Source organism: Bactrocera latifrons, unplaced genomic scaffold (assembly GCF_001853355.1).
Source record: "Bactrocera latifrons isolate USDA-ARS-PBARC rearing strain unplaced genomic scaffold, ASM185335v1 scaffold_41, whole genome shotgun sequence".
Lineage (NCBI taxonomy): Eukaryota > Metazoa > Arthropoda > Insecta > Diptera > Tephritidae > Bactrocera > Bactrocera latifrons.
The window spans coordinates 1,853,133-1,863,594 of record NW_017537057.1 but is presented as its reverse complement, the minus strand read 5'-3'; the positions used below and the strand labels follow the sequence as shown (position 1 = coordinate 1,863,594).

Here is a 10,462-nt window from a genome sequence, read left to right as displayed (position 1 = left end):
ATCATCTTGAGTGGTATGTTACAAGTGTGCGGCAGCGCGCCCGCCGATGGTGGGCCATTGCGCCAACTAGATGAACGTGACGAACAGAAATTCTCACTAGATATTGAGCTGGCGCGTGTCTGCTTCTGTTTCTGCTTTAGCTCAGCGAACTGATAAAGGTACGGTTCGGTATTGGCATTGTGCGAACGTGTACGCGCATGMCGATGATTCGATTTGTTCGCTTTACGTGTCCGGCGTCCGTCGAGACGGCGTCGCTCTGGTGTCAATACGTCATCGTCGTCGTCTGGATCGGTGCAATGGCAGCAGATTGCTAAGCGATGCCACGTTAAGCAAATCCACGAGTCACGCCGTTGATCGCGCTCTTGTAATTTATGCCAATTCGGCATTTCATTGGGCATCATGCGCAAGCAACGGCAACCGGGCGGATGTGTGGCGGGCAGCAARGGCGGCAGTTCTTTCGGCATGCGCACACCGCCTCGCCGGCTCAGTCCACCGGCTAGTGCTGTGTTGGCGGCAACTGCACCGCGCGTAACACGCGTCTCCTCAAAGTGTTTGCACAGCGTTATGCAGTCCTTCTTGAATTGCTTCGTCATGATGGCATAGAGAAAAGGGTTGCAGCACGAATTTAATGGCAGTACGAATACGGTGAAGATCTTGGCTTGCTCCAATGTGATTAGTTGCAGACCAAATATGGCAGTGATAGAAAAGAAAGCTATGGGCGACCAACAAAGAAAATCGGTAAAGACAAGTAAAGCCATTCGTTTTGCTATGCGTGAGTCATTGCTATTCCAGGCCTGTGAGCCACGTATGGCCCAGTACATTTTCAAATAGCAGCCCATAAGTGTCAGGAAGGCGCAACCGTTAATAAACATCAACGCAATGACATACGTCAAACTAGCCACGCCGGTTGTGGTCTCGAACGGCAGACACACAGCAAACTTTCGATAGTCGGAGACGCCCAACAACGGCAATGTAGCCATGATTAGCGCAAAAGTCCAACCCGCAGCCATGATATATGAGGCCTGATGCAGCGATAGGCGCTTATTGAGATGTATCGCGTGGGTTATCGCATAATTACGCTCTAGGGTAATCACCGCTAGCGTGTAAACCGACAACTCTGACGACAGCACTGCCATGAAACCAGAAAACTGACACGTTCGCGACATCTGCCAGGGAATGGCAAACTTGCGAAACTCACCCAATGTGGCAGCGTCTACAATGGCCAAAGTGCCGAGATAAATGCCCATTAAGAAATCTGCGGCAGCCAAGTTGCACACCAGAAAGCGTGGCACATCCATCTTCGAACGTGAGAATAACAGCACTATAATAACAGTACCGTTACCTAGCAATGCCAGCAGATAAACAACCCAAATGCCACAACGCAAAGTCCACCAGTCGAAGAGATCGGAGCAGGGCAAAAACGGWCCGGGCATTGGTAGACATTGTATGGAGCCTGGTGCTATGTCAATGTCCATCGTGCCGAAGAGACCATTGCTGAAGCCGGCGAAACTGCTGCTCATGCTCATTGAGCTCGTCGTCGTGCCTGTGCCGTCTTCCTCGAAGTATTCCTCGACATAAGTTGGTATATTTCCGGGATAATTAAAGTCCTGACCGAAATTATCCCAAATGTCGTGCATTTGATTGCCAAACTTTTTGCTGAGATTCTCTGTAAAAGAGAAAATGTTTTATAATAGGAAAATGTTAGACGCGTGTAAATATCACTGACGTAGCTGCGGCCATATATCCATCATACTATTGTTCCACAAGCTCATGTCAAACTCCGAATCGGATGGAAAGAGCACAGCTTCTTGTACAAGTGGGGGCTTCTTGGCCGCCGACATCGCCACTAACGGTATGAAAGGGCAGCAATGGTAGGCGTACGAAAGTATAAGCGTTTGAATGCGTGGAAACGTGTCTGGCGCAGGGAACTCACGCAGCTTCGGATTGTTGAAAGTCTTTAAATGCAGCAGTTTGCCTAGGCCAGCYGACGGCAGCTCGGGAAAAATATTATTGCCCAAATTTAGGTCCTCCAACTTGGCGAAAGGCATAAAGGCTTCTTTGTGTATGGCGGTGATCTCATTACCTTCTAAGTCTCTAATAAAAAGAAAGGCAGTTAGAAAAGGTAAGACAGAAACCGAGTAAAGCAGTGTGAAATGAATGAGCGTGGATGTTGAGAAAGCGGCAAAAATGAGTTAAGTGATGCGAAATGGTGTGAAAGAGAGAGTGAGAGTAATGACGCGCGGAACAAAATAAAAACGAAACTGATTAAATTGTATGAAATGAAAAAAAAAAAAAAATTACAGAATTATCTAGAAACAATATGCTATAAAAATGGTGAAACTAGAGCAAAATACTTCGAAATTGTGTATACATACAACAACTGTAAACGTGGTATGCCGAAGAAGGCATCGTAAGGTATCGCTTTTATGCGATTATATGAGAGCAGCAAATCGTGGAGTTGTTTAAGGCCGGCGAAGGGTCGCCCACTAAGAGACTCAATGTAATTACTCGAAAGATCTCTGAAAAGAAAGGGGTAGCTTAAAATTAATATTTAAGGAAGACAAGATTTTAGTACTTACAACAGTCTTAATTCTCTGCAATTGGCTAAAGTGGGAATGCGCACTAAGGAATTCGTTTTTAGCTCTCTGAAAGGAAATCAAAAAAGTTTAAAACAATTTAGTAAGCTAGATCATTAGTAAAAACTTTTGAATTCATCGGCTTAAGGAACTTACAAGCTTTTCAGTCTTGGTGTTTGACGACACAAATTGGCGGGCACTTCTTTGATACCGGCGCGATCTAATTTTATAACCTCCAATGAGAAGCAGCCGTCGAGATCGGGGAAAACCTTGAGTGAACGCACATCGGATAGAATTCTAACACAATTATACAAAAATAACAGTAAATTAAGCCGTGCATACTTACACTAATGCATTTGTAAATTTGTTATAAACGTTCTGTTGTTGTTACTCACAATTTTCGCAATCTCGTCATGCCGCGCAGAGCTTTCGGCATGATTATGGAAAGCGGATTCGCACGAAAATCAACCGTTTGTAAATTTCTCGGCAAATCCGTTTCATTTATCCAACGCAAGCGATTGCTGGTAACTGATCTGGAAATAGAAATTCACTTTGTTTAGAACTTATCACTTAAAGAAGCRAAAAAGCGCACAAATGACATAAGCTTGACTGCATTTTCTTCTGCAAGAGTTCAATACCTACGAGAAGAAGATAGTTTCGCAAAGTAAACTCAGTTGAAATCAAAGCGTTCACTTTGTGTTTGCTTTTAACCAAATATACTTTAACTCCACACACACCCAACCCTCCCAAAAGAAAAGAAATATTGTAAGACGAGTACATGACTGCGCCGCTGACGTCAACTTCAATGTTGCATTTTGAACCCATTCTTATCGCTGCATTTAACATTGTCGTAATTATCCTGTTTACCCGCAGTAGGAGCGCATGGAAAATCGAAGTCGCGAAAGCGGAAGTGCGCACATTCAAAAAAAGATTGAATTATCACGGTGTTAGTGCACTTGTAATGACCCTGCCGGCAACACTTTAAGAGATTGAAGCAAAAATGTATCGATTCGGAATTAAAACATTAATGGAAGTTTTGAACTTGCGAAAAACTTAATGGGCACACTTTCAGTTCCTACTGAAGTTTTCACTTGGTAAATGGTACTTATACTCCCAAATACCGACTCTGAATGTTATGCACCGAATTTTAGCTTAGTTGGATTAGGCAAATAGTCTGGTTTTCGTGAGGACTTGAATATTTCTCGCCGTGTTCGTAGAAATGATGTCAATCAAGGTGCTTGAACTTTAGCCTATCAAAAGGGATGCAATTAAGGAGAAAGTATTTACATACTTCCACTTTAAGTTCTTCTTTGCAACTTCGACCTAAAATCATTAGCCTCATCACATACTATCCAATAAGACAGTATCCAGTTAGGACACCGACCATGGCGACCGTGTGAAACTTGTTGAGAGATGATAACCCCATGGAGCTTTTGCATTCCACTCKGGCCCAGAAGGCTTCTCTCAAATGCTGGTTGCAGACCAACGTTTACTGTTTTTGTACGATGCACCCACTTTGATTACATAAAAATGTTTTCAAATTCTCGTAACTAGCACTGCTTGGTGGTCCGATGCAGTTCTCTACTGGGTATTTTCAATTTATTATGTTGAATGCATACGCTTTATAAACAGTTTATGTCTGCGCATATGMAAGTTTATATAATATTTGGCTGYCGACTGCAACTTGAGTCGTCACGCTTCGTTTGGCARTGCTTGCTTCCGATTTGGTGGCGAAAGAAGAGCTGTGCTGGAATTTCACGCTCAGTGGCAGTKGCAGTCAATGTAAGGTCTTCTTATCTGTTTCGGTGTCAGAAAAAAGGAATGATTTTTATCACCTAAAGTCTTTCCCGCCGAAATGCTTAGTGGAGTTCGCCACAAGATGACTTTTGGCTTTTTATTATTGCTTGTTAAATATTGTACTATTTTATGTACATAAAGAAGTTTCAAAACCTAAACATATTAATTTTCTATTCGAATTTTGAAAATTCAAAACTTTGTTCTTGGGCAAATAATTGTATGTTTTTTTATACCCTGAACAGAGTATATTAAGTTTGTCACGAAGTTTTTAACACCCAGAAGGAAGCGTCGGAGACCCTATAAAGTGTATATATTATATGTATAAATGATCAGTATGTTGAGCTGATTCRATTTAGACATGTCCGTCTGTCTGCCTGTCCGTCTGTATATGTACGAACTAGTCCCTCAGTTTTTAAGATATCGTTTTGAAATTTTGCAAACGTCATTTGCTCTTCAAGAAGCTGCTTATTTGTCGGAACTGCCGATATCGAACCACTATAACATATAGCTGCCTCACAAACTTAACAATCGGAATCAAGTTCTTGTATGGAAAACTTTCACATTTTGTATGAGTTATTGTTCATAGAAATAATGTAATATCGAAAGAAATTGTACATATCGGCTAACTATAGCATATARCTGCCATAWAAACTGAATGATCGGARTAAAATGCTGTTATGGAAAACTTTTGCATTTGACAAGRTATATTCACGAYATTTGGTATAGATTATTTTCTAAGATAGAAATATAATCTCCGAAAAAATTGTTCAGATCGGAYTTCTATAGCATAGTAACCATACAAATTGAACACATAGTTACAAAAAGAAATGCACTTGTGAATGGTATATAAGCTTCGGTGGAGCCGAAGTTAACATTTTTTCTTTTCAAATTAAGATGGCACGTTCAAATTCGAAGAGTAAAGTTTTTTCAAGCCCAAGCTATTTTTTAAATCTTTTTCATTGACRAAGGCCAATCCGATAGCCGCATTTTTATGTTTAAGAATTCTTTCAATTTGTTTGTGTTGAAAAGTGTTGAGAAAGGTGGAATCATGTGTAGAAGTTCACGCAACTGTCGAAAGTACCTACTCTGATCACCATTCACTTCGGAAGAAACGATTATTTACATACATCTCAAGCATCACACCACTTCCCGTCTTAGACCAAGAACAGCCTCTTGCCAACAGGTGCTACCACGGACTGARTAGRCAATTGASAAGTAAAGTCCTCGAACAAAAACCAGTTTTTTTAAGTCACTCATTACCTCCGTCCTAATATATGGTGCAGAGGCGAGTCGACATTACGTGTTTTCGAGAGAAAAGTTCGGCGGAGGATTTATAATCATTTGTGCATTGACCACGGCAAATGAATTGACATAGTCCAGAGAATTAAAAGGTAGCGGCTGCGCTGGCTGRATGAAAGCTCTCCAGCTCTGAAAGTATTCGACACAACACCCGCCGAAGGAAGTAGAGGAAGCGGAAGACCTCCACTCCGTTAGAAAGATCATGTGGAGAAGGACCCGGCTTCGCTTGGTATCTTGAATTGGCGTATTGGAATATTGCTAAATAAAAGAAACAATTGGCGCGCTGTTGTTAACTCGGCCGTAACAGCGAAAGCGGTTTCTACGCCAGTAAAGAAGAACAAGGAAAAGTGTTCAAATCATGTCAACCAGCCTGTAATTCGACAATTTTTAATGTTTTGTATATTTTAATATTTCTTAAATATCAATGTAAATTATAAGAAAAATGGATAATAMAATTTTTTAAATTTCTTTTCATCCTTGTTTGAAAATTGTTACRAATTTAGGCTCCTTAAACAACTAATATGTATGTTCGATGCTTCTTCTCGACGCCTGACGTATTGTACCGTATATTCTGTTTATATATATTAGACAGAATATTTAAAAAAATTTTTTTTTAAATTTGTATTTCAAGTACATAATGGAACTTAAACACAAAACTAGATTTATTCCAATCATTATTATAACATCATACTATCACAACCTCATAAAGGACTATATACACACTCAGCTAGAACAATGATGGATCTATAGACATTCAGTGAGTTCGAGAAGCGCTGTTCAAGAACCCGAAATTTCATCGCTCTGACCGAGAGAGAACCGAAGAGGTCCTCTGAACTACTTGTTCTTAGCAAGAACACTGCCCAGTAGGGTAAAATGCGATGCACCTAAATATTTAGTCAGACGCTTTTTCCAAAGTGGATTAGAGGTAAAAAAGGTGGAATCACAGAGTCATTTTCATTTGTAAATATCTCGGTAGACACAGCGAGGTAACCGTTTTAACAACACTTCGCCCATTTATTAAGCTGTATTAAGGTGGTCCACTTCTAGGAGTTTTTGTGCATCACAAAACTCGTACTTGCACTGCTGTCATAGCGACATCTATCGCTACCTTTACTACGAGGATCAACATTGCAACCTGAATTTACCTAATCTAATGCTAACATTGTAAACTAGATGCTACTTTCAACAAGTTGTTCGAAATTTCAAAAGAGAGTGTGAATGCGAAGAATGTTCACCGYCAGAACACAGAAGTTTACAAATKCTTGCTGCATCATTTAATATGGCGCTCGTAAATATGCAATGGAATCAAACGTTATGATTGCAACTGCAGCATGCCACCGCCGTAGTGAGTGCAAGTGTTGATGCGGCATGAAAACTGGCACAAGTGGTGTCGTCAACACTGCGTCATGCTGCTGCCACTACTCCATATCGCAATGTTTTGCTGTTGYTATGAGTACGAACATGTGTCTGTTGACGCTTCCCAGCGTCTGTTATTACATATTTCACGCTACTGTAGGGAATGTGGCAAGCGYTTGCGAATATTGTGTTTGATCCTATTATCTTCTTATTTCACTTTGTTTTGTAATAGAAGAAGAAGTTTTGATATTTCCACTTTTAACCTCATTTATGCATTCCGCGTGAGCAAATCGTGTCAATGATGGCGTGGGCGCTAGCGAGATTACGTTACAGCGCTTATGTTGTTGGTGTAAGCACAAAATTTGATTTTGCTTTTGTTGTTACGCGAGTGATACTGGTTTTTTGCCTGCGAGTGCATTACTTCGTGAGTGAATGATTTCTAAGTTAATTTCAACTTTTTTGCATTTATGCCACTTCGTGTTTGGCCTAAATTCCTGGCAATGTCTGAAMTAATGACATTGTTTCTGCAGCATTCCAGTCGGAATTAAGATAAGGCGTCAACGTAGGTCACCATGTTGCTCGTAGTTGAATTAATTTTTGTTTTATAAGTATTAATGTGGCCGCTTGAGTAGAATAACATTGAAGAATATTTAAGGATGATTCGATGCTATCCTTAACTAACTAAAGGACATGGTTCACTTGCGTATTACAGAAAGTTAACTCCTCACTGCTCACGTACATACGCAATACATACCCAGCCCTATTGACAGCACTTGTGTACTTCTTTAGCTTGACACCATGCTGCAGTGGAGTTAGTCGTGCTGACAATCGATTTGAGCCACATAGCTTAACGTGTCAGCTGAATTATTGAGTCTGCAAGTGTGTACGTGTAAACTGATATTTCTTACACTCATTTTAAGGAGATAAACAAGAACATGTTGTGCCCGTTTAGTTACTGTAAATAGACGTGCAGCAATCGTATTTGCAAATATACATACTTGCCTATAATGTATGTGCATAGGCACATATACCATAAATGTGTTGTCAACAACAAAATGTTGCTGCGATATTTGTCTTTTGTCTTTAGCAGCAGCTTGTGGCGACAGTTGGAATTTGCACTAATTTGAAATTACGCCCATTGGTGTTTAAGTCAAGTGCATTGAAATTGCGCTATGTCATAGTCAGCTGTTGGTGTGGGGTTATATAATATATTGCCAGAAGGTAATAATATATCTAGTTCATATTTATAATTTTGTATGTKTTTGCTATCCTTGTTCTATGCATATGCAATCCTAAACTTACARAAACGCTTTAGCACCTCAATGCAACAGTTGGTCTCCAGGACGTATGAGTAATATTTCGGCTACCAATAACWGTAGACAATTTAAAACCGAAAATTACAAAAGATAATGGAGAAGAAAATACGTAGCCAAAATTTGGATGAAAAATATACTATCATGTGCACAATAAAGTCGTATCTCAATTATAAATCTTACATATGAGATTAAGCCAACTTCTTCCTGAAAGCTTCAATAAGATTACAATTTTTGTCACACATTTTTAGGTATAGGAATCCAAGGGATTGTATTTGAGGTTTAATTTTAAATATGYTCAAGGAAATAAGTTTCATTGGAAAAATAACGAATTTAAGGCTGCTTTCTCAGCGGCTGGTTACCAGCTTTTCTGTCCAGTTAATAGAGTTGTCCGCCTAATAGATTATACTTAATAAACATCGACAATGTGGATGGTTAATGGAGATGTTCACTTAATATTTTTAATAGAGCTTTCACTTTATTTTTAATTCATGGATTGYTTTTATTATCCTATATTCTAAGTTGGTTCGAACTGGACACAGTGTTCTAAAATCGGTTCAGTAGTTTAGGAATACATGGCGRACAGACAACATGACACGAAATTTCTATATAAAGCTATTGGCGTCAGCTATAAAGCTGATACAAAATAGGAACTTTCCAGGCTGAGATAATGGTTTCGACTTAGTTAATTRCTAAGAAAATAAAAGTTTTAGCTTCTAAGTGAAAAAGAGCTAAAAGAGGTATTTTTTTTTTTTTTACTTAGAAGTTAAACTTTCTTTTCTTACTATACTGTTAAGAGAGGTTATTAAGTTTTCTTTAAGAACGATAAGTTAAAGCCCCCATAAAGCATATACAATGAATCGCRCGAGTGCTCATTAAAAATAATATTTTCAGTTTTTATTCTCCCAAAGGGAAAGTTGTTTATATTGARTATGCTTAGAGCTAAATGCAGTGTTTCACACCTATGTATCCTATTTAAATTTACTTGTTGAACTTTGGAAGTCGATTACATAGTCACATGAGATCAATATAAGCGATTTGTTATCTAACGCTACGAACATGGATCGAAGGTATTTTATCCTGCGCTTACAGACTGCTTTGCAGTCATTTAGCAGGTGTTGTGGAGTTTTAACCTCCATGTCTCAGAAGCGGAACATTGCACAGGAAGCTAACCCCATATTACAGAAGCGCTTCTTCAGCTTACATTAGCCACTGTAGAAAGCTTGAATTTTTCCCATGGGAGTTTAATTACATATTTAAATCTCTTAAAGTTGTAACCATTCATGAGCAATTTGGCTTGGCGTGTGCTTTGGAATTATTGCCAATACCCCCTTCCCTGTTCACTTCTTCACCCTTGCGAAGCCGCTCCTTTATGGTATATGGACCAACCCCAATGAAATATTCAGGTTCTACCATGTGAGTGGATGCTGGTGAGCGCATCAGACAATTCTATTAAAGGAATTAATTGATATTCTAGAAAGGATTAAATTGATATTCTAGAAAACTTTTACCTAGCACCTCYRGGAAAAACCTGRTTGGGAACCGTGAAGGCAAAAACAACTCTGAATTAGCTCCAGAACAAGAAAATCACAGTTAAAGAGTGGTCGGAACATTCGCCTGGCTTAAATTGACCCATTAAAATCCTGTGAAATAAATGTTTAAGAAAAAATTATTCGAAATTCAGTCCGTCAAAATGTTGAAGAACTCTGGTTCAAATAAAAACCAACAACGACGAGATATCTGCACAAACTTTTGCACAGATGACTTTCCACGGCAACTCAACAACCTCTGAATATATTGATGCGTCGAAATCAGAACCTTTTGGGAAACTATTTTTATTTGACAAGAAATCTACACTAAGTTAGGCATAARTTATTGTTGCAGTCAATACAACATTCGCCGAACATATTGTTCATATCATCTATTAAAGAGATTCACCTGAGGGCAGTATTATATCGTCACTTAAAATGCAAAACAACACGTATGAGCAAATATTCGAATTTGAGTTTCTAATTGTTACGATTCCCTACATCATTTTGCATATACATATCATAAACCATAACCATATATAATCCCTATGTAACCAATATATAAGAATTTTATAACCAAAACACACATTTT

General features: G+C 39.2%; 1 protein-coding gene across 1 annotated transcript in view; it reads right to left on the bottom strand.

Annotated features, from left to right (window-relative positions):
* The window catches only part of LOC108972568, a gene marked incomplete at both ends in the record, with an annotated part of 19,902 nt that continues 9,440 nt past the window's right edge, over nucleotides 1-10,462 (bottom strand). Inside the window, 6 exon segments of the mRNA XM_018939202.1 lie at nucleotides 1-1,666; nucleotides 1,727-2,094; nucleotides 2,376-2,519; nucleotides 2,580-2,645; nucleotides 2,733-2,873; nucleotides 2,972-3,109. Of these exon segments, the coding sequence (XP_018794747.1) occupies nucleotides 1-1,666; nucleotides 1,727-2,094; nucleotides 2,376-2,519; nucleotides 2,580-2,645; nucleotides 2,733-2,873; nucleotides 2,972-3,109 (2,523 nt within the window).